The sequence below is a fragment of the Bufo bufo genome, chromosome 1, assembly GCF_905171765.1.
Source record: "Bufo bufo chromosome 1, aBufBuf1.1, whole genome shotgun sequence".
NCBI lineage: Eukaryota > Metazoa > Chordata > Amphibia > Anura > Bufonidae > Bufo > Bufo bufo.
This window is the reverse complement of record NC_053389.1, coordinates 159980380-160004977: the sequence shown is the minus strand read 5'-3', so window position 1 is coordinate 160004977 and position 24598 is coordinate 159980380. Positions and strand designations below refer to the sequence as shown.

Below are 24598 nucleotides of genomic sequence, written 5' to 3'. Positions count from 1 at the left end.
TGCCTTTGCACTGCAAAAAAGTAGTGCATGAACTACTTTTTTGCTGTGCGGATCGTGGACACCATTCAAGTGTAAGGGTCCGCGATCCACATGCGGTGGCCCTACGGTCGGTGCCTGTGAATTGTGGACCGCAGCATGGGCCCGGGCTGGCACACATTCGCGTGCATGAGGCCTAATAATGTGTGATCCTGTCAAAGGGCGTAGGTGGATCATGTGCGATTAGACTACTCGGTGGTCTGCTCGTGAATTAGGTGCAAATCTACAGTGAAAAAAAATCTGATACAGGCACAGATTAAAAAGTTGCAGCCATATACAGTACAGACCAAAAGTTTGGACACACCTTCTCATTCAAAGAGTTTTCTTTATTTTCATGACTATGCAAATTGTAGATTCACACTGAAGGCATCAAAACTATGAATTAACACATGTGGAATTATATACATAACAAACAAGTGTGAAACAACTGAAAATATGTCATATTCTAGGTTCTTCAAAGTAGCCACCTTTTGCTTTGATTACTGCTTTGCGCACTCTTGGCATTCTCTTGATGAGCTTCAAGAGGTAGTCCCAATCTCATCCCCCTTCCCCTCCCAGACATTCTGTCTGCCCCCACACCACAGGGGTCCACCTGCTAAAATAGCTCCAGACAGCCCTAGCAGGAGCCTGGCCAACTTGGGGATGTCCATGAGGGTACAATCACCCTCTTCAGTTCCATTTGCCGAGATAGTCCATGGTCATTGGTCTTGGGTTTCCAGAGCCTGTGTTGAATTGGGAAATTGGATGGCTGTAGGGCCAGGCTCCACCGCAACATCCATCCCTGGGCCCCGGACACCCGGTTCAACCAAACAAGGGGGGGTCTCCAAATTCCTAGGTCCATAGTCCATAGCTTGCCACCAATGTGACGGGCCCCCAGTACTCAGGAAGAGTATGTCCGCCTCTGTATTCTTCCTTCCTCAGGAGATATTGCAAACCGCTGATCTGTAGCTCCCAGTTTCCCCAGTCACTGGACGAGACTCAGTGTGGGTGAAACAAATTCTGCTTTATTGAACAACTGCAGCGACTTATATTCAGAAAGCGAACAGATGAGACTGTAATCTCATCCCTTCCCCACCCCAGACATTCTGTCTGCCCCCACACCACAGGGGTCCACCTGCTAAAATAGCTCCAGACAGCCCTAGCAGGAGCCTGGCCAAAATGTTATTGTCCTGAGCTCTTTCAGAGTACAATGGGAGATACAGTCTTTTGAAACAAATTACACAGTACAACATAATTACACATATCCAACACCAGTACACATTTAATTCAAACTGATGACCATGTCGTAAACATAGCTCCCCCAAGTTAAAGGATGGCAGACCCGGTGAGACCCTCTACGGGTCCACTTGGGGATGTCCATGAGGGTACAGTCACCCTCTTCAGTTCCATTTGCCCCGGTCGCTGCACGGACGTTGCCTGTGCATTGGGGACTGCAAATTGCTGTCCCCAATGCACGGAATGGCCGTGTGCATGAGGCCTGTGACGGGCCCCCAGTACTCAGGAAGAGTATGTCCGCCTCTGTATTCTTCCTTCCTCAGGAGATATTGCGAACCGCTGATCTGCTTTATTGAACAACTGCACAGACTTATATACAGAAAGCGAACAGATGAGACTCTAATCTCATCCCATCCCCCTTCCCCTCCCCAGACATTCTGTCTGCCCCCACACCACAGGGGTCCACCTGCTAAAATAGCTCCAGACAGCCATAGCAGGAGCCTGGCCAACTTGGGGATGTCCATGAGGGTACAATCACCCTCTTCAGTTCCATTTGCCGAGATAGTCCATGGTCATTGGCCTTGGGTTTCCAGAGCCTGTGTTGAATTGGGAAATTGGATGGCTGTAGGGCCAGGCTCCACCGCAATATCCATCCCTGGGCCCCAGTTCAACCAAACAAGTGGGGGGTCTCCAAATTCCAAGGTCCGTAGTCGCTAGGAAGGAGACTGGCCATAAGCTCCCTCCAGGAGCCCAGGTCACAGTGGGTTCCGTGACAAGGCCTAAGGCTGAGTTCACATCAGCGTTCAGCCTTTCCGTTCTCCTGCTCCATTATAGGAAAAAAAAAACGGAGCCTACGGGCCCCTTAGACTATAATGGGTCCGTTAAGTTTCCGCTCAGAAAAAGATTTTTGAAGCAGAGACAAAAGTCCTGCATGCACAACTTTTATCTGTGCTTCAAAAATCTTCCTCTGAGTGGAATCCTAATGGACCCCATTATAGTCTCCAGGGGTCGGGGTCTCAGTTCGCCTTCGTTATGTGCCGAATCAGTGCTTTCCTTTCTCCTGCTCCCTTAACGCAGCAGACGAACGGAAAGGGTGAACGCTTTTGTGAACTCAGCCTAGTGCGGGACCTGCGGAAGAGAAAATGTGGGACACACACAGCCGAAATCTGTGTTTTGCGGATCTACAATTTGCGGACTGCAAAAATGGATACGGTCGTGTGCAGGAGGCTTAGTGGCAGATTTTAGCAGTGTGAACGTACCCTAAGGAATTATAAGACAGCACTATTTGGGTTGTCCGAGTTGAATGGAGTGTAATGTGGGGCCCACGGGTGCATGTTTTTTTTCTTATGGATTCCTATTATTTTTTTCATATGAGAAACAATTGTAGCACGGCACTCTGTTACAGATGTGTAAGGAGGCATGACTTCCACAAAGCAGTAATAAGACAAAATACAGTGTCTCTGAGAAACCGCCCGCACATAGTTCTTCCATGTGCCTACCCCCTTATAAACCAGCTGCAATATGAAAAGCTATGGAGTCCGATGTGGAATCTAGGTGGCAAAACACAATAGAACAAAAATAAGACGTAATGAGCTCTCTCTGACTCCAGGGGGCGCTCCCTCTGGAGAAAGCTTGTTATAGACAATACATTTATGATAATAGGGTGTGAAGCGTTTGGCGAGTTCTCCACGTCGGCAGGTGGCGCTAGCTTCTCCATAGGTCGTGCGCGCCTGGCTGGAATGGACACGTCACTCCTCGCACCTCAACCTAACCTGGTCTAGCTGCGAGCGCCCCTGTGACAGTCCACGAGGAAGTTCCGCCCTTAGGGTGACGCAGGCCTTGAGCAGCCAATGTGTAAATGCCCCTTCGGCATCCCTCAGCCAACCTTGTTTATTTCTTCCAATGCGAATAGCGGAGTGAGTACCGCTGGCCAATCGGCTGTCGGCGCGGGGTGAGGGCGGGTGCTCTTGACTGTCAGGGTAGGTTGAGAAAGTGTGGGGAGTTTGATGGGGAGAGTGAGGAGAGAGGAGCGGCCGCTGCCAGGTGAGCGGGGACTTGGGGACGGCCGCTGCTGTGCGGGATACTACCTTGTCTGTAAAGGCTTCTGGGCCAGAGTTCCCCTTTATACACTGTGCAGCTTATGCTTCTGTATGGAGGGTGTCCATGCAGGTATATGGGACTCTGCAGGACATCACTGTATGGCTGCAGTAGTGTGGTCACATGTATATGGTGTTGCATAAATATGTGCCCCCCACCCCAGCCTGTGTACTGTGTGTGTGTGTGTGTGTATATATATATTCTCATCTGTGTTTTATGGGATGTGAGAGGCTCTGGATTTATCAAACCCTACAGCAGGGTGCACAACCTGCGGGGGCCCTCCATACCATTCTGTGCGGCGACAGACATGTATAGACAGACAGACACAGTCTTGTGGCTGCTCACATGCATTTTTCATGTATTCTCCTATTAGATCGGAGGACTGGAGGTGTAACCAGACATCTATAGTATATTCTGTATGTACAGTACACCATAAATACAGTAGTTCCGTTTTTCATAACCCTCTAACTTTTATTTTTGGCCCTTGGGATTCCTTCAGTCTGACAATGTGGCCCCAATCAGGAAAGGTTGTGCACCCCTGCCCTAGAGAATGATGGCTGAGGGGTCATCTTGTTGGTGTCAACTTTAACCTGGCCATTCTCTGTTCGACGTGCCTAGCAATTCCCCATTTCACTTCTATCCCGCCTCTACCCTCTGCTGCTCCTCCCAGTGCAGTCTGCATTCTGTGTCTCCTGCTGCTGAGTACTGTCAGTGTAGACAGGAGGCTGTGACAACCTCTCGCCTGTCAGGGGCTGGAGGGAGCGGGTGCGGGGCATTTGTGTCCTCTGCACTGCCACTTGTAAGTGGAGTAGTTTTGCTACATGGTTTACTGTATCAGTTGCTGTTAGTGGAATTCCCTGATATCTCTCAGGGGTGGGCTCTGTTCAAAACTGCTCAAATGGAGCATTAAATGTTCAAATAGGACATCCCCTCTAGTGAGTAGACCCAGCAAAACCCCATCTATCATGCTGGAGGGTCCGTCATCTGTTCCATCACCACTGATCCCACCAGTGGTATCAACAGATTGCCGGAGGTCCCAGCAGTGGGACAGCCCCACCGCCAGTAGTAACAGCAGATTACTGGAGGTCTCAAGAGCAGGACAGCCCCACCGCCAGTGGTAAGAGCAGGACAGCCCCACCGCCAGTAGTAACAGCAGATTACTGGAGGTCCCAAGAGCAGGACAGCCCCACCGCCAGTGGTAAGAGCAGATTACCAGAGGTCCCAAGAGCAGGACAGCCCCACCGCCAGTAGTAACAGCAGATTACTGGAGGTCCCAAGAGCAGGACAGCCCCACCGCCAGTGGTAACAGCAGATTACTGGAGTTCCCAAGAGCAGGACAGTCCCACCGCCAGTGGTAAGAGCAGATTACTGGAGGTCTGAGCAGCAGGACAGCCGTGCCTCCAATACAGGATCTAACTTTAGGATCAGTAAATAAGGAATGTATTTACACAGTACCTCCACCAGCAGAATAGTGAGTACAGCTCTGGAGTATAATTCAGGATGTAACTCAGGACCAGTACAGGATAAGGGTCCATAAACACGTCCGCAATTTCGTTCCGCAAAAAATTGCAGACCTATTCATATCTATGGGGCAGCACGATGTGCTGCCCGGATCTGGAATTGCGGATCCGCACTTCCGGGTCCGCAATTCCGATCCCGAAAAAAATAGAACATGTCCTATTCTTGTCCGCAATTGCGGACAAGAAAAGGCATTTTCTATGAGAATGAGGGCAATGTGCGGTCCGCAAAATGCAGAACGCACATCACCGATGTCTGTGTTTTGCGGATCCGTGGATCCACAAAACACACGGACGTGTGAATGGACCCTAAGTAATGTAATGCACACAGTGACTTCACCAGCAGAATAGTGAGTGCAGCTCTGGAGTATAATACAGGATGTAACTCGGGATCAGTACAGGATAAGTTATGTATATACACAGTGACTCCACCATCAGAATAGTGAGTACAGCTCTGGAGTATAATACAGGATGTAACTCGGGATCAGTACAGGATAAGTTATGTATATACACATTGGCCCAGATTTACTGTGTCTGCTCCAAAAATCTGTTTAAAAAAAGTGGCACAATTTAGCACATCTTGAGTTTCTGCAAGGTTTTCTGTCATGCTTGACAAGGGGGATGGGCTTTTCAGGAAAGGGCGGGTCTTAAAGGAGTTTTCCAAGATTTTGATACTGATGACCTATCCTTGGGATAGGTCATCAGTATCTGATAGGTGGAGGTCTGACACCTGGGACCCCCGCCGATCAGCTGTTTGAGAAGTCATTGGAATTCCTGTGAGCACCGCGACATTCTCCGTGCTTAATACGCACAATGTTGTACATTGTATGTCACTGTGCTTGGTATTGTGCTCGGCCCCCACCGAGTCGGGGAAAAGCGTGCAACCCTGCCCCACATTCATCTTCCAGCCTGAGCCCCTGTAATAAATCTGTAAATCTGGGCTACTGACTCCACCAGCAGAATAGTGAGGCTGTAACTCAGAATCAGCTAGACTATGTTGGAGATTGCTTGAAGCACTATAAGAAGTCGTTTTTCTTTTTAGAAAAAATTGAATTCTGCCACATTGTGGGTGGATTTTAATCTGGATTATTGGCACACTCTGTATTCATATGTGGTAGGCTACTTTCACATTAGCGCCAGGCTGTTCCGGCAGGTGAACACCCTGCCAGATCCGTGCTGCCGCTAATGCACGCGTGCCGCCAGAAGTCCGCTCCGGCCCCTATGACTATAATGGGGGCGGGCCGTAGGTCCAGCCACAGCACGGCAAATATGACAAGAGGCGGCCGGAATAAAACTACGACATGTCCGGCCGCCGCTCGTCATGTTTGCTGTGCTGCGGACGGACCTGAATGGGGCCGGAGCGGACTTCTGGCGGCAATCGTGCATTAGCGGCAGCACGAATCGGGCAGGCTATTCACCTACCGCTAATGTGAAAGTAGCCTAATTCAACCTGACTTCCCCCATAAACTGAGAATGTGTGTAACCTATGAAAACATACTGACACTAGCCAGCCGTGACACATAGAACTCAATGCAGGCTGTCCCTGCCGCACATCAGTCTTCCCCCCACATCTGTCAGGAATTATTCTGATAAGGCCTCATGCACACGACCGTTGTTTGTCTCCGCGTCCGTTCCGCCGATTTTAGCGTTTTAGATGCGGACCCATTCATTTCTATGGAGCCGTTGAAAATGCGGATAGTGCACCGTTTGCCATCTGCTTCCGTGATCCGTGGTTCCAGTCCGTCAAAAAAATATAACCTGACCTATTCTTGTCCGCGGAAACCGCTAAAAAACACGGAGGCACACAAGATTGTTATCCGCGTCCGTTTTATTCCTATCATTTCCATGGCAAACCTTTCTTAGACTTTTTTTTTACCTTGCTTTATGTCTGGTGGTCCTCCAAAAATAAAGGAAGACACACGGAAACAAAAACGGATCACGGAACCCCATTTTACGGAACACAACAACGGTCGTGTGCATGAGGCCTAATGCTATTACAATTTTTATTGCTGCAGTCGGAAGTGAACCTACATGTTAACAAATTGGTCCCATGCTGGGAGTTGTAGTTTAACAGCTACAAGTTGGGGAAAGCTGCTTTAGGCCAATTTCATACGAGCGTATTCAGTCCCGTGAGGTACGCTCCATGCGTCGACAGTATTTCCTGTGACACGACCTTACGGTATTATAATACTGTGTGTTCCTGCCCAACCTTGGCTATACTGTACTCGCATAATGCCCTCAGTACAACCACAGTCAGGCAGGAATACACAGCATTAAGCTACATGCACACGACCGTTCCGCATCTTTTGCGGCCCCATTGAACTGCCGCTCGGATGCGGACCAAAACAACGGTCGTGTGCATGAGGCCTTATAAATGCCTTGAGTTCATGTCTCGGGAGCAGCGTTGAGTCCAGAAAATACTGCACTGAATTGTCTGATTACTCTCGTGTGAAGTTAGCCTTAGAGTCCTTACTGATGGAACTTCTCCAGGTTTGCTTGGCCTGGTAGGTGAGGCATTCACTGGGTAGAACTACGGTTCATATTCATGTGATCGCCCGTACTGGTGTAGAGGGCTGTAGTCCCATGGTGCATGCTGGGTAACTCTCTCTCATAGATATCCACTGCATCATCAGTGCCAGTTAAAAGCCTCTGCAAAGTGCAGTCATTATCTAAAAGCTCTGCATAAATGAAAGTGATTATTCAGCCGTAGACCATACTTGTTTTATCTTCAGCCATAATTTTCCTGCCCTGTTCTCATAGATCAGCTCACTCCTATCCTGAAATTAATGAAAGCCTCATTCACACGTCAGTGGTTGGTCAGTGATTTCCATCGGTGATTTTGAGCTAAAACTAAGATTGGCGCCTCCACAGACAAAAGGTATAAGGCCTCTTTCACACAAACGTAATGGCTCTGTGCTGCGGACCGCATACAGCGGTTCCGCAATACACGGGTCACCAGCCATGTGCATTCCGCATCACGAATGCGGAACCATTCACTTGAATGGGTCCGCAAATCCGGAGATGCGGAACGGAACCCCACGTTAGCACTACGGAGTGCTTCTGTGCTGTTCCGTTCTATCTTTTTGCTGAACAGATGGATCGCGGACCCCATTCAAGTGAATGGGTCTGCGATCCGCATGCGGCTTCCACACGGTCGGTGCCCGTGCATTGCGGACCGCAATTTGCGGTCCACAGCATGGACACGGAGCCCTTATGTTCGTGTGAAAGAGGCCTAAGGGAAAGATCTGCCCCTGTTCTGTGTTTAGACCTGGTTTTGACTCAAAATCACTGATGGAAATCACTGACCGAACACTGACGTGTGAATGAGGCATAAGGCTGTGAATAACAGATGACAATAAGATCAGTATGTTCTTTTGCTGAAATATTCTGCGCTGCTGGTGTCTCTCCTTATCCCACTATGTTACTGTTTCTGGGACCTCCCAGAAGATCAACACATGTCCCTCGAGAAATACTCTGTGCCTTAGGGCTCATGTACACGAACGTGTGTTGCCCATGTCCATATTGCGGCCCGTAGAGAGCGGGTCTGCAATATATGGGCACCAGCCATGTGCACTCCGTATCACTTGAATGGGTCCGTAAGATACAGCGGAAGCGCTATGAAGCGCTTCAGTGGGAACATGAACTATTTTTTTTTTGCAGTGCGGACTGAATCTTGCAGATCTTGGACTCATTCAAGTGAAAGAGTCGGCATCCACAAACGGCGGCCACATGGCCATTGCCCGTGCATCACGGACCGCTGTTTGCGGTCCACAGCATAGGGACGGGGCACACACTGTCCAATTCTAGGTCATTAACTCTAATTTTGTAACCTCCCAGAAGATCAGCACAGTTCTTCTGAAATACACTGTGCTGCTGGGGCACCAGCATCTCCACTAGATAACCCAGTCTGTGGCCTTCCACACTCCTCCTGAAATACTTTGTGCTGCTGAGGGAACTGTTTTCCCCCTATGTAGCACCCAGCCTGTAATCCCCTGCTTGCCTGGGTATGATATATGATTTGCACAGACTTACGTCTGCAGTATTTTTCTGCTTTGCAGGTGTTTGAGTGTTGTGTGTCCCTTCCCTACATGTGAAAATGACTCGGTTAGGATTCTTGCGGCTGTCCTATGAGAAACAGGACACTCTTCTCAAACTCCTCATCCTGTCCATGGCCGCAATTCTCTGTGAGTACCCCCATCATCCTCCCCTCCACCCCTGTGTCGTCTCTGCCCTCCTCATAGTATATTAATGTTTGTTCTTTTTCCCTCCTCCAGCTTTTTCCACCAGGCTGTTCTCCGTCTTGAGATTTGAAAGTGTCATCCATGAGTTTGATCCGTAAGTTCTGGGTTATTACCACTGCACACAAGGCCACCAAGAATAAAGCAATCCGACTAGACAAACCAGTTGGTGTAAGAATCTGGAAGTAAATTTTAAGAGCAGGAGTTGATGCTCGTGTATTTCTTCCACTCCCAGAATCCTTGTGATGTTTATTCTGCGTTCTTTCATCATGTCCTAGTAATTGGAAAGTCTTCATTCAAGCAAACTCCATTTTTCAAGCTACAATCTGATATAATTTGCATGTAACATGAAGCCAACTCTACTGGTTTGGAACTGGGTTTTAAAGGGGTTGTCCCATACAAACTTGTAACCCCTTTCCACAGGATAGGAAATAACTGGTCCAACCAATAGGGCCCCGGCGATCACGAATATGAGGGCCCATTTAAATTTAGCGGTAGTTACACTTGTGCTCTATCACTTCTTTCAACTCTGAGATTAATGGAGATAGGTAAACACTTGTACTCAGCTATCTCCATCAGTGCCATAGAGTTGAATGGAGGGGCACACAATTTCTTGTAGAACATGGCACTGTTAGATCTCATCTAAGCTATTAGACAATAAGGGTACATTCACACAACTGTGTGTAATACTTTCCGATTTGCGGTCCGCAAATAACGAAACCGCGTGTTTGCATTTTGCAGACAATTGACTTCCGTATGTCTTCCGTTTTTTACTGTCCGCAAAAAACGGAAGAAAGAGGGGGGAAAAAAAAGAATTAAGGCCTGCAAAAATACGAAAAAACAGATCCGCAAAAAACGGATGACATACGGAAACCATTCCGTATGTCATCCGCAATTTGCGGATCCATTGACTTGCATGGTGCTGCGGACCGATTTGTACAGACAATAGTAGGACATGCTTCATATTTTTGCGGAATAGAAATGGGGACACACGGATGCGGACAACATACTTAATGTTGTCCGCACATTTTATTCACCGATGGGAATGACTGGGTCCGCTTCTATTCCGCAAAATGCGGATCGGACGCGGAAAAAAAATAATACGATCGTGTGAATGTATCCTAATGGAAAGTAATCGCCTCCACTCCATTGCTGCATGCAGAATTCTGCCATTTGTTGCCTGGACTTTTGCACTGGGTTGATGGAATAATACCAACTGTAACTGACTTGCATGTTTGCCTTTCTACGTTTAATTCCAGGTATTTCAACTATCGGACCACTAGATTCCTGGCAGAAGAAGGGTTTTATAAGTTCCATAACTGGTTCGATGACCGCGCCTGGTATCCATTGGGAAGAATTATAGGTGGAACCATCTATCCAGGTAGGTTTCAGTTTCTGCCCCTCATCATACTGAACCATCTTTCATTTGCTCTTTCTTGGCCGTGTGTTCCTTAGCGCATGGCTTCCAGATGGGGTGAGGTCCAGTCTTGCCGTGGCTCTACAGAGCTACATCTTGTCCCATGGCAAGAGACCCTACAAGGACTGCAGAGTTACTAGTCGTATCAGCAAGTGTGCGATGACTACATGGGCAGGACTAACACATTGATAAGACTTTTATCTTCTCCCCTAGGTTTGATGATCACATCAGCAGCGTTCTACCATATTCTGCATTTTTTTCATGTCACCATCGACATCAGAAATGTATGCGTATTCCTTGCTCCTCTCTTTTCCTCCTTCACCACTATTGTCACTTACCACCTGACCAAAGAGCTGAAAGTAAGTACCACATTCCTATCTGCTATTTAAATGCTGTAACTCTCTAATATACTTTGTGTTATTTGTGTTATAGATTCCTATATGCTTTCAGTGAATGGAAAAATTTAGTGGCTGGACGCATGCAGCCGAGAGACGCCCACCTGAGGCAGCTAGTGGTCACACAATTTTACATTAAAGGGGTTCTCATCTGAGACATTGACATATCGCTAGGATATGCCACAAATGTCAGATAGGTGCGGGTCCCACATCACCAGAACAGGAGTCTCTAAGTGAGCATAGAGGAGCAGCGTGTGCAAGCCCTCTATTTATTTCTGAGACTGCCGAAAACAGCCAGGGACTAGCTTGGTTATCTCCAGCAAGTCCCATAGAAGTGAATGAAGCACTTGCTATAGGCTATTTTCATAACTCCCATGGAAATAAATGCAGAGCACGGTGTGCTGTCATTCACTTTCGGGGACCCATTTTATAGATGGGTGCAGGTCTCAGAGGTGGTATGGCATGGCCACATGCAGCCAGATTAAAAGTCGGGTCATACCCATACAGTTAGAGGCTGACGCAGGGGTCACTTTCCAGCACAAGAGAGAGGTCTTATACTCTGTGACAAGCCCTGAACCTGTGTCTGTTTTGCTTGTTTAGGACACGTTTTCGGAGTTTAGTTGTATGTATATAAATGTTTACATTCAGTGACAGCAAGCGGAAATCTTTGTGTTTCAATTATTTATTAATTGAAGGATATTACGTTTCAGAAGTGTGTGTGTGTGTTCTGCTTAGTAAAGAGATAAAAAAAAAAAATGGTTTTACATCAAAATGGAGGAGTCCTCTAGAGAGATTTCAGACACCAGAATGCTCTCATGTTGGTTCTGTTCCTGCAGGATGCTGGAGCTGGGCTGTTAGCCGCTGCAATGATTGCAGTTGTTCCAGGATACATCTCCCGTTCTGTGGCTGGATCATATGATAACGAAGGTGAGAGAAGATGACGTACACCCTGAAGTTGGCTGGGACCTTTATGTATTTGCTTCTGAAATATTGCTGTCTCTCCCCTGATTCCAGGTATTGCCATCTTCTGTATGCTGCTCACATATTACATGTGGATCAAGGCAGTGAAGACGGGCTCCATCTACTGGGCGGCAATGTGCGCTCTTGCCTATTTTTACATGGTAAGTGTATGATTCCTTGATACATTGTAACTCGCACTGTGCAGTTAACCGAAGCGTAACTCGCTTTCCGTGGCTATTGCAACTACGGACATCCTGATTATGTGGTAGCTTGATTCTACGATCAGGTTGTCCAGACAAAATTCTGGCTGCCCGAAGCCACCAGTAGGGGGAGCTTACTGTATATGACTGAACAGATCCTGTTGAACTCGGAGCACAATGTGCAAAAAGCTCCAAATCTTCCCTAGTTGGTGGTAAAGTGAATCTATAAAGTAATTGAATTGATACTTTAAAACTTTATTGGTCATTATTGTGTCCCCGTTGCTTTTTCTAAAACTTTTTTTGCTTGTCTGCAGGTGTCATCCTGGGGAGGTTACGTCTTTCTGATCAATCTTATTCCTCTTCATGTCCTTGTCTTGATGCTGACTGGACGCTTCTCTCATCGTATCTATGTGGCTTATTGCACAGTGTATTGTTTAGGCACCATCCTGTCCATGCAGATCTCCTTTGTGGGATTCCAGGTAATGACCCCAGCGTCATCTCCAGTCATTCTTAATATTGCATGAATTCTTGTCTTTATTCACATGTTGCTTTCTGTTGCACACAGCCTGTTCTGTCCTCTGAGCACATGGCGGCCTTAGGAGTGTTTGGCCTGTGTCAGATCCATGCCTTTGTGGACTATCTGCGGAGTAAGCTAAATCCCCAGCAGTTTGAGATTCTGTTCAGGAGCGTTATCTCCTTGGTGGGCTTTCTCCTGCTCACTGTGGGAGCTGTGCTTATGCTGACAGGTAGGACTGGGCTTTAGTGCATTTCTGTTACACCTGTAGACTTAGGCAACTTTCACACTTGCGTTTGGTGCGGATCCGACATGGATCTGCACAGACGGATCCGTTCAGATAATACAACCGCCTGCATCCGTTCAGAACGGATCAGTTTGTATTATCTTTAACATAGCCAAGACGTCTTGAACACCATTGAAAGTCAATGGAGGAGGGATCCGTTTTCTATTGTCAGTGAAAACGGATCCGTCCCCATTGACTTACATTACGGATATGTCTGGCTCAGTTTCATCAGACTGACACCAAAACGCTGCAAGCAGCGTTTTGGTGTCAGTCTCCAAAGCGGAATGGAGACTGAACTGATGCATTCTGAGCGGATCAGTTTCCATTCAGAATGCATTAAAATGTGAGGGCCCTGAACGGATCTCCCAAACGGAAAGCCAAAACGAGAGTGTGAAAGTAGCCTTAATCTGGAAATACACATTTGGTAGAAATTGACATAATGCTGCGATCGATGGAGTGGGGGTGGCATTGTGCGAATGTGGTTGTTAAACGCTGAATTTTGGAAATTTTCAGACTCTCTCCTATGACACTTCCAGTTTTAGAAAAAGTGGGAGAAATGTAAGGAAAATGCACAAGAATTCGGAGTCCCCAGATTTTTATTTTTTTGAACCTCACTAGACCGTTTTAAAATGTCGAGAATAGAAAGCATGGTTTAGAGAAGTTGTAAAATATAAAAAAATTATTAACCCCTTCCTGGCCTCAAATTTCAATTATTATTATTTAACTCCCTGTGTGCCAAGAGCCATAACTTTATTAGTTCACATAGCTGTGGAAAAGTTGTTGTATTTTCTAAAGACACCATTTATTATTCCATGCAATGTAGTGGAAAATAATCTGAATTGGGAAACCAACTCCACCATTGTCTTAGGTTTCCTTTTTATGGAGTTCACTGTGCCGTAAAAATGTTTATTCTGTGAGTCGGTACTATCAATCTTTAGATCACTTATATCATAGACTGTAATGGTTTACCATTTCAGTCTTTGGTAAAATCACTGTTGCTATTAAGCCCTGCCACAGGCAGAAATTAACTATGGCAGGGCTGGTAGTGTTCAGAAGACCTCTAGCTTCAATAGCAGCCAAACAGCTTCCACAATCTCATCGCGCGGGGAGCTGTTCAGTCATTGGGAGCAGCATGCTCCCAGTACTTGACCACGGCATCTCAGGGAGTCCGTGCTCAATCATGGACTGCTCTTGGTGTCTGCTGTGTAAAACAGCAGGCACCTACCAGCTATGGTGCCTGCACAGCTATTGAGCAGGCTCCATCTCTAAAGACCCGACATCCGCCGTAAACGTATGGCATATGTCTGGAAGGGATTAATGGAATTAATCCATCCAAAAGTTGGCATTAAGGAAAGAGTCTAGTAAGACCTGCCACATTTATCATACAATATGCATTACTGTGATAAATTTTGTGAAGGTTCTGTCTGTCTCATCTATTCTGACCGTGTGCAAATTTAGAACAGTAATAATAAATCTCATTTGGGTATTAATTCAGAAAATTTCCCATTCTGCCTCAGGTAAAATCTCCCCATGGACTGGTCGTTTCTATTCCCTCCTGGATCCTTCCTATGCCAAAAACAACATTCCTATCATTGCGTCCGTTTCTGAACATCAGCCGACCACCTGGTCTTCCTACTACTTTGATCTGCAGCTCCTTGTCTTCATGTTCCCAGGTCTGGTAAAACTTTATATTGAATCAATATCTCTAAGCAGCATGCTTTTAACATAGTCCTGTATGAATATTGATTGGGTGACCCTACCCATGCAGCTCTCAGCCTGTTTGAGTTAATTCCACCCCTGTTCTGCTGGTTTGCAGACTGCCATAACATGCAGGCTGCAGTTCGGCATATATGTTGGGTAGGGGGTTAGGGTTTTGGCAGTTGTCTGCTGCAGGGGGGATTTAGTGTTCTATGATGACCAATCAGGTTAAAGGGCGACCATGTAACACGTGGCTGTGCTGAGAACTCCAATGTTGTGCACATCTAAGACTGTAAAGAAGTATCTTAATCGCCTTCCCTAACTATGGCATTAGTATACCCCAGAAGGACATATGGAAAGCGTTTTTCAAAATAAGACAACACGTCAACAGTCCTAGAGGCATTTGTGGGGAGATAAGACTATAAAATGCTCCCCCCCATATGCCCCGTCCCCTCACACTGAGTATACTTACCCCGCTCTCTATGCCGCTCCTGGTCCCCGCACCGCTGCTACTCCCCGTGCGCGGATGAAAACATTGGGGTGGTGGGTGCAGCCAATGGCAGGCGGTGACAGGGACGAGCCTCCCTAGCGTTACCTTTGATACTAGGGAGGCTCGTCCCTGTCTGCCATTGGCTTCTCTCCCCCCCCAAACACCGGATGTTTTCATCTGCGCATGGGGAGAAGTGGTGGTGCGGGGTAAGTATATTCAGTGTGAGGGGCCCGGGCATATGGGGGAGCATTTTATAGCAAAAAACATAATGTTAATCAATCAAAAAGTCATATGTACCCCAAAATGGTAGCAATAAAAAATTCACTTCATCCCACAAAAAATGAGCCCCCACACAAGACCAGAAAAAAAAAAATATGGCTCTATGAAACACAAAAACATGATTTTTTTTTTTTTTTGTTTCTTTTTTAAAAAAATTCTTATTGTGTAAAATGTTAAAAAAAAATTAATAAAAAAGACCTATTTGGTATTGCCGTGTCCATAACAATTGACTCTACAAAAATATTACATGATCTATCCCATCAAGTAAACGGTATAAAAAAAATTATGCCAAAACAGCTTTTATTTTTATTTTTTGTCACCTCACAAAAAAAATATCAATTAATCAAAGAGTCTTCTGTACCCCAAAATGGTAGCAATAAAAACGTCACCTCATACAAGACTATAGCCAGAAAAATCCAGATACCGCTATTTCCCTTCTGAGTTCTGGTGTATCCTCAAATAAGTTTACGACCACAATTGGGGTGTTACTATATTCAGGAGAAAGTGGGTAGCAAATTGGGGGGGGGGGAAATATTCTCCTGTTATCTTTTGTGAAAAAAAAGTTGGGCCTAAAGCAACATTTTCTTTTATTTTTTTTTATTATTTTTTTTTTTAATTTTTTTAATTTTCACACAAGTATTAAAAATTCTATGAAACAGCTGAGTTAAGTGCTCACTACTCCCCTTAAAAATTCCTTGGGTGGTGTAGTTTACAAAATGTGGTCACTTTTTGGGGGTTTTCACTGGGGTTACCTCAGGGCCTCTTCAAATATAACATGGTGGCCAAAGACCATTCCAGCAAAATCTGCCCTCCAAAAACCATATGGCGCTCCTTGCCTTCTGTGCCCTGTCAGGTGCCCAAACAGCGGTATACGACCACATATGGGGTGTTTCTGCAAACTGCAGAATCAATGTAATAAATATTGAGGTTTGTTTTGTTGTTAACCCTTGATGTGTTCCAGAAAAAAATTGATTGAGTGAAATGGAAAATCTGCAAAAAAAAAAGTGAAATTTTGAACTGAACTGGTCCTTAAAGTTGACTTTGGGAATTTTCTTAAATTCAAAAATTGCTTCTAAAATTCTAAACCTTCTAACGTCCTAAAAAAAAATTATATTATTAAAATGATGCCAACATAAAGTAGACATATGGGGAATGTTAATAAATATTTTATGAGGCATCACTATCTGTCTTAAAAGCAGAGAAATTAAAATTTAGAAAACTGAATTTTTTTCAAATTTCCGTTAACTTTTTGCTTTTTTTTAATAAATAAAGGTAAAACATATTGACTCAAATCTACCATTAACATGAAGTACAATGTGTCACGAGAAAACAATGTCTGAATGGCTTGGATAAGTAAAAGCGTTCCAAAGTTATTACCTCATAAAGAGACACATGTCAGATTTGCTAAATTAGGCCTGATCAGGAAGGGGGTAAATGGCCCGGTCTGGAAGTGGTTAAGATAACTAGGATTGTAAATTAATGAAAGATCGGGAAAATGCATTGTCTGTACAACTTGGTGCAAAATGTATGATTTATTAGAAACTACAAGCTCTCAGTCCAGTCATTCCTGTCTCCTCTGTGTACAGTGGGTCTCTATTACTGCTTCAGCAACCTGTCTGATGCCAGAATATTCATCATCATGTACGGAGTCACCAGCATGTACTTCTCTGCCGTCATGGTATGTAGTCTTTATTTCAGGAGACCATATCTCGCAGCTCGTGTAAGAGATTTGCATACAATTTGTGTGTATCGATGTCACCAATACCTGTTACATGCAGGATTCATCTTTTGACAGCCTATTTGGGCTTATGGATACATATAATAAAAAGCATCTCTGAAAGCTGTATGTCTGCCTTACAGGTGCGTCTGATGCTGGTCTTGGCTCCAGTTATGTGCATTCTGTCTGGTATTGGGGTATCTCAGGTACTGACCACATACATGAAGAACCTTGATATAAGCCGTCCAGATAAGAAGTCAAAGAAGCAACAGGATTCCACCTACCCAATTAAAAATGAGGTGAGCTTTTTTGTAATATTGTAGCACCACTGGATTCTTTTTGTTCAGGTGACCTAAAAGAAACTGTTCTAAAACGTCTTTAATAATATGGCTTTCTTTCACCAGGTCGCCAGTGGGATGATTATGGTCATGGCTTTCTTCCTGGTCACTTACACATTCCATTCCACCTGGGTCACCAGTGAAGCATATTCCTCACCCTCCATTGTGCTTTCTGCCCGTGGTGGAGACGGAAGCCGTATTATCTTTGATGATTTCAGAGAGGCTTATTACTGGCTGAGGCACAACACCCCTGAGGTGAGTGGCTTTACCCTGACTTTCTACGGTGAGGGCATACAAGCTGGAATAGCTGTACATGTCTACTTATATTTATAGGGGCTCTCCTACTAAGTTTTAGGTTTACACAGATGGGGTTAACGTGGCAGCAAGAGATGGAGAGAGTTCCAGTTTAATTCCTGCCAAGTCTCCTTGTAACTTCTGCCCATAGATCAGAGGCTATTCTGCTGTGAGCTGAAGACCTGAGTAATTTGAGACATACTGGTGACATGCTCAATTATAAAGACTGGTTGTTGGACACCATGCTGCCAGAAGTGAGAAAGTTAGCCACAGCATGCTATTCTATAGCCTGCGTTATTAATTTTTAAAATGTTTATGTTGGTGGAGACCCCTTTTAATAACCTAGGATTCAAAGAGATATTAGACTAGTCCAGATACTAGTAAACTCATTCCCCTTTTGTTTTCTCCAGGATGCCAAGGTGATGTCGTGGTGGGATTATGGATACCAGATAACGGCCATGGCCAACAGAACGATCCTAGTGGACAACAACACCTGGAATAACACGCACATATCCAGAGTGGGCCAGGTAATACTCATTATTTTTTATATTTTTAGCAGTCATCTACAGGCCGTATTGCAATGCATGGGCAGTTGTAATTCTAAACAATTGTATAATGCAGTGTGCACGCTCCCCCTTGTAGTTGTGAGCGTGATCTATACACGGTGATCTCCAACCTTTCGCTGTTGTGATACTATAACTCCCAACATGCCATGACATTTGCGGATCTATACGTAGACATCTGCAACCTCTATTGCAGCATGCAGGTGGCACGTACAGGCCAGTTTTATGACACCTGATGTCTGCATTTCTCTTACTCCATACTTCATAGGTGGTATACACCATTACTTACCTTTCTTTCTCCTCTCAGGCTATGGCGTCCACTGAGGAAAAAGCCTATGAGATTATGAGAGAGCTGGATGTCAGTTATGTTCTTGTTATATTTGGAGGCCTGACCGGATATTCATCAGATGGTGAGAACTTTTCCTTTTCTGGTTGTATCATTGTTTCTGGATTTTGGTTGTTATATTGGTGTATTTTCAATTTAATTTTCCCCTGGTTTTCAGATATTAACAAGTTTCTGTGGATGGTGAGAATTGGTGGCAGCACAGATACTGGGAAACACATAAAAGAACACGATTACTACACCCCCACAGGGGAGTTCCGTGTGGACAGAGAAGGCTCCCCAGTTCTTCTCAATTGCCTTATGTATAAGATGTGCTACTACCGATTTGGACAAGTTTACACAGAAGCCAGTAAGTATTGTCATAGGATCAAATAATGTTCTGCTGTGAATCGGGTGCTTCTAAACTGAGCAGTCCAGAGGAGATCACCTGTAAGGGGATGCTAACCTGAATGTTTAAACACCAAAAAACGAGGATGCTGTTTATATAAAAATAAATACTTTTATTGAATTACATAGAACAATAAATATCACTGTTAGGCCCCTTTCACACGGGCGAGTATTCAGCGCGGGTGCAATGCGTGAGTTGAACGCATTGCACCCGCACTGAATGCTGACCCATTCATTTCTATGGGGCTGTGCACACGAGCGGTGATTTTCACGCATCACTTGTGCGTTGCGTGAAAATCGCAGCATGCTCCTCTTTGTGCGTTTTTCACGTAACGCAGGCCCCATAGAAATGAATGGGGTTCTGTGAAAATCAAAGCAAGTGCGGATGCGGTGCGATTTTTCACGCACGGTTGCTAGGTGACGATCAGGTTGGGGACCTGATCATTATTATTTCCCCTTATAACATGGTTATAAGGGAAAATAATAGCATTCTGAATACAGAATGCATAGTAAAATAGGGCTGGAGGGGTTACATTTTTTTTTAATTTTTTTTTTTACTCTCCTTAATCCACTTGTTCGCGCAGCCGGCATCTCTTCTGTCTTCATCTGTGAGCAATAGGACCTTTGACGTCACTATGCTCATCACATGATCCATCACCATGGTGATGGATCATGTGATGGACCATGTGATGGACGCAGTGACGTCATCAAAGGTCCTATTGCTCACAGATGAAGACAGAAGAGAAGTCGGGCTGCGCGAACAAGTGGATTAAGGCGAGTTAAATTTTATTTAATTTTATTAACCCCTCCAGCCTTATTGTACTATGCATTCTGTATTCAGAATGCTATTATTTTCCCTTATAACCATGTTATAAGGGGAAATAATACAATCTACACTACAACTAACCCAAACCTGAACTTCTGTGAAGAAGTTCGTGTCTGGGTACCACAGTCGGGTTTTTTTATCACGCGCGTGCAAAACACATTGCACCCGCGGGATAAAAACTGAACATCGGAACTCAATCGCAGTCAAAACTGACTGCAATTGCGTTCCTACTCGCATGGGTTTGCCGCAATGCACCGGGACGCATCCGGACCTAATCCGGACACGCTCGTCTGCAAGGGGCCTTAGTCAAAAGGGATAGGACATGAAGAAGCGAGCCTCTAAAAAATGGGCTCAACAATGCGGAGAATCGCATTTGAGGAAAATTGAACCTTGAGCCATCCACAGTTGCCAAAATAATGAATAGTCAGGTGACAGTGAAATAAGTGATGGATTGTAATAGCAATAATATCTCACATCTAACATGACTATCCAAAATGTCCTTACACCCTCCTCAATCTAGGACTCAGATTGAATGTCAGACTGCGGCATTGTATAATAATATAACTGATGGATAATTACTGCTAAACACTGAATAGTTCAGTCAGTCCAAACAACAAATGAGTCTCACATTACATACCTATATTGCTGCTGCTTGCGGTGACAATGGATCCCTAAATGCCTCAACCTCGACACGTGTTTCGCCACGTAGGCTTTGTCACCGCTATTAGGCTTGTCTAGTCTTAGGCGCTTTTGGAGGTAATTTATTATCCACAAATACGCCTATATTAAGCATATTTCTGGCGCAATCTGTGACTTAGCCCTGGCATGAGCAGTGAAGTTTTAGGTGTAGAAAATGGTCTGTATGGAAGACAGCTAGGAAGCTGGCTTACATTTAGACGGGTACTGGATGCGCTGAAGTTATGTAAAGGGCAGCACCTCTTCATTACTTCGGCTAATCAACCTCCACATATAGAGCTTAAAAGCAACGTCTAAAACGCTGGTCTTCATAAATGACCCCCTTTGTTTCAGTCCATCCCCACGTTCTAGTCCTGCCCGTACAGCTGATGGTTTTGTTAGATTTACCAGCACACATGCATTATAACAAACGCGTACCTCTATGAACAGGACCAGGCAAGTACCAGTTTATATGATTTGTAAATGATTCTTCGATTAACTGACAGCAAGTAGAGGTATTGGAAATGGTGAGGAATGGAAACCTGCATAGAAAGCTGTAGAGGAGGCAGCATGTTGTGGTTTAAGTTCCTTCCTTTCTGTTCTGTCTTTTGAGGCAAATGTCAACCTTAGGCTACATTCACACGACCGTATGCATTTTGCGGTCCGCAAATTGCAGATCGGCAAAAGAAACGGATGACGCTCCGTATGGCATCCGTGTGTTTTTTTTTTTTTTTTACGGATCCATTGTAACAGTGCTATTCTAGTCCATTTTGCAGACATGTTCTATTTTTATTTATTTTTTTATTTTAAAAAAATATATAATTTTTGGCGGGGTTACGGAACGGTCATACGGATGCAGTGTGATGTCCGCATTTTTTGAGGACCCATTGAAGTGATTGGGTTCTCATCCAACCCACAAAAAAAAACGGAACGGACACTGAAACAAAATAAGTTTGTGTGAATGTGGCCTTAAAGTGAGTGAGGCAGAGTGGTTGCTATGGACTTTCTGATTGACAAGACTTGTTGTTAGGCAGTTTAGCCATAAAGACAAGGCTGCCAGGCATGACTTCATTGGATTGTCCCAGTTCTAACACTAGAGAAGTAGCAGCAATCACACTATGACAGTCTTTTGAAAAAATTTTGCTGGAGGAAACCCATTTCAAGATTTTAATTTTCAATTATTATTTTTTTCCTTTTCAGAGCGACCTCCCGGTTACGACCGCGTGAGAAATGCTGAAATTGGAAACAAAGACTTTGAGCTTGATGTCCTGGAGGAAGCCTACACCACCGAGCACTGGCTGGTCAGAATATACAAAGTACGTATCACAAATCACAGCCACGAGAAACTGTGATCGTTTTGACAGTAACCATGCTATAAGGGAAAGTACATTATCCTACTGTGAATTATACAGTTCTTAGAAGCTCTAGGAGATAGATATAAAGGTCACAGGCAGCATGTAGAGCATTTAGAGTAAATTAACATGTGGCAGACATTTTGCATAAATTGCTTATTTAACTAAATGGGGCTTATCCATGTGGTTGCTTTAGAAACCGCCCCATTCATAGGTATGGCACTCATTCTCGGCTGCAGAATTTTCTACAGCCCATTTGCCATGTGTGAATTACCGCCTATCTCATAAGAAACAGAGGCCACAGATAGTTGTGGGTTTGTTTTTTTTTAACCTATAGTCTGAAACCCAGCACCCCTGCTGATCAGCTTTTTGAAGAGGAGGCGACAAGCCACGCGAGAACTGCTTCCTGTTCATTACGCTACCCGGTGGCATAGTGTAATTACAAGTACTCACTCCATTCAAATGAATGGAGCGAGTACTTGTCATTACACTGCATCGCCAAATCTTCTGTGACGATGGGCAGTGTAATGAACAAGAAGCAGCTCTCTCATGGAGCGCCACCTCCTCTTCAAACAGCTGATTGGGGGGTGTCGGACCTCCGCCAATCAGATATTGATGACATAACCTGACAATAGGTAATTAATTAATAAAAATAGATAGATAGATAGATAGATAGATATGGACAGCACATCCAGTAGAAAAATCAAATCAGAAAGGCTCTGGGTTTTGAGCCGAAACGTCGCCTCTTGTGCCACTGTGGCTGAATAAACTTTGATTTTTCTACTGGATGTGCTGTTCATTTCTATCTACATACCTTGGGTAAGCAGTGACAACCCTGGACATAGCACCCGTTATATTGTTATGCTTTGGTGCTGCCACATTTTTCTATTTTTTATATATATATATATATATATATATATATATATCTATCTATATCTCTATATCTCTATATCCTGCACAACCCGTTTAAGCTTGCATTAATAGGAGCTGGTAGCTTATGGAATGGTAGTAAAAAGAAATTTTTGCAGTTCAATATGCACCAAAATATGAAAGGGGTTCATAACATTTTACAGCTGTGTAGCAAGTACCACAAGTCGCCACTAAATTAAGGAGCGGTATAAATTTCAAATGCAGCATGTATCAAATATAATTCTAATTCTGCTGGGTTCTGCTTTTGAATAGGTGAAAGACCTTGATAACCGGGGATTGTCACGGACATAACGATGCCTTCAGCTTTAAAACAAACAGCACTGAAAGAACCCTCGCCTGTGAACCAGATTTTTATACTGTTTCTATTGACGGGAAGAATGGAACTTTATAGGCCGTAGAACTTGCACTGTTCGCTGCCCATAACTGGGTTGCAATGCTTTTTATCAATACGAATGTGTTACCAAATGATGATTGAAATTTTCGTTTTGACTTCACAGTGTGGCCAAATAAAGTTGGGGATACAAAGTCTGGTGTTCTGTACTTTTTCTAAAGAGGACCTGTAACCCCTCCTAACATGTCTGTGTTGGTAACTACTTCCATTCCCTATATAATAACAATTCTGGAGTATCTTTTCATAAAACGTTGTGCAGTTCCTCTATAATTACCACTAAAAGTTTTAATGAATTGCTGGTAGTCTGCAATGAAGGTCCAGATGGGTGTTACCAGTTGAGGGTGTTTCCCTGTACAGTCTAAAGCTAACAGCACTGATTGGATAGTGTCAGACTGTGTAGGGACAACCCCTCCAATTGGACCTTTATTACAGACTGCTGGCAATTCATTCATTTTAAAATTTGAAAAGTAATAGAGCAATGGCGCAACATAGATGCTCCAGACTTTTTATTTCAGGGAGAATGCAAGTAGTTGCTAAAACTCTTTTTAAAAGGGGTTTCCCCATGGACACATTAATAGCAGATCCACATGAGTTATGTGCTCATTCTCTTCCTTGCTATGCCCACCTTAGCTCGCAGAATAGGTCACAGGTGCGATTTCCAACCTTTATCGGACATTTATGGGTTATCTAGTGGATATGCACATCACCAGAAATGGCTCTATTCAGAGACTAAACTGACAAAGGAGTCTTGGAAGATTTCAGTTCTGAAGCCCGCAGAACTCCTTTTACACAAGTATCCAGTCAAGTTACATATCCCTGACTACTGAGATGCATTTGTTCCAGAAATCATAGGTAGGTGTTTAAAGACAGGTAAAAATTCTATAGAGAATTGAAGGAAGTAGGCAATAGCCTCACCGAGAACGCCCATTTTTAGGTTGTGAATCTGCAGACATGCCAGGAAGATAAAATAAGTGTATAAAAAATAAAAATCAGCCTTCAACATGGTGTAACTGGAAACTCAATTTTTAGTGTGACAATGGTGCATATACCTTTTTTAAAGAGCACCTGTAATCCGGACCCACCCTATTAAACAAGGCATGCTGCCTGATGGGGTTAATGCTGCTGGATAAAATGATACCTGTCTTTGTAAAAATCTGCAGCGTTTTTTAGAAGTTTCATGCAAAGGAGGGCTTCGGTACACCTCCAGCTTTCCAATGGAATGCCCCTTGGTACACCTCCAAGGAATGAAAGTATATATATTTTTTCCCACGCCTCCACAACGGCAGTAACATGGAGATTATCCCGCCTTCTCAGGGACAGGAAACAACTTTGTAGACCAGCCCATATAAGGCCCCCTCCCTCTTACCTCTCCAGTTGTTTTCCTGTCCCTCAGAAGGTCAGGACTTGCCAGATGGATCAGTCATGCGCCCAGCCTTTTTT

The 24598-nt window shown here is 44.5% G+C and overlaps 1 protein-coding gene across 3 annotated transcripts; it reads left to right on the top strand.

Annotated features, from left to right (window-relative positions):
• The first annotated feature begins 3201 nt into the window (after positions 1-3201).
• On the top strand, positions 3202-23293 carry STT3A (STT3 oligosaccharyltransferase complex catalytic subunit A). Of its 3 annotated transcripts, none has more exons than XM_040431103.1 (18): positions 3202-3230; positions 8924-9049; positions 9140-9200; positions 10363-10484; positions 10734-10879; positions 11752-11842; positions 11930-12036; positions 12390-12554; positions 12641-12821; positions 14393-14548; positions 16929-17020; positions 17203-17358; positions 17464-17652; positions 18102-18218; positions 18562-18664; positions 18758-18946; positions 21686-21801; positions 23020-23287. In XM_040431103.1, exons 2-18 carry the CDS (start codon positions 8962-8964, stop codon positions 23056-23058), a joined length of 2118 nt encoding a protein of 705 aa, XP_040287037.1. In that variant the 5' UTR covers positions 3202-3230; positions 8924-8961; the 3' UTR covers positions 23059-23287. The 3 variants fall into 3 exon arrangements, with proteins under 3 accessions (XP_040287037.1, XP_040287035.1, XP_040287036.1); XM_040431101.1 differs by having other exon boundaries at positions 3203-3294; positions 23020-23293; XM_040431102.1 differs by lacking the exon at positions 3202-3230 and adding an exon at positions 3304-3341.
• Positions 23294-24598: the final 1305 nt, after the last annotated feature.

Bases quoted from the DNA above. Each gene is read 5' to 3' on its own strand.
- STT3A (XM_040431101.1), top strand. From the start codon at position 8,962: ATGACTCGGTTAGGATTCTTGCGGCTGTCCTATGAGAAACAGGACACT. The intron at 11,843-11,929 runs GTGAGAGAAGAT...CCCTGATTCCAG, and splicing joins TGGATCATATGATAACGAAG to GTATTGCCATCTTCTGTATG. The intron at 21,802-23,019 runs GTACGTATCACA...GCTTTTGAATAG, and splicing joins GGCTGGTCAGAATATACAAA to GTGAAAGACCTTGATAACCG.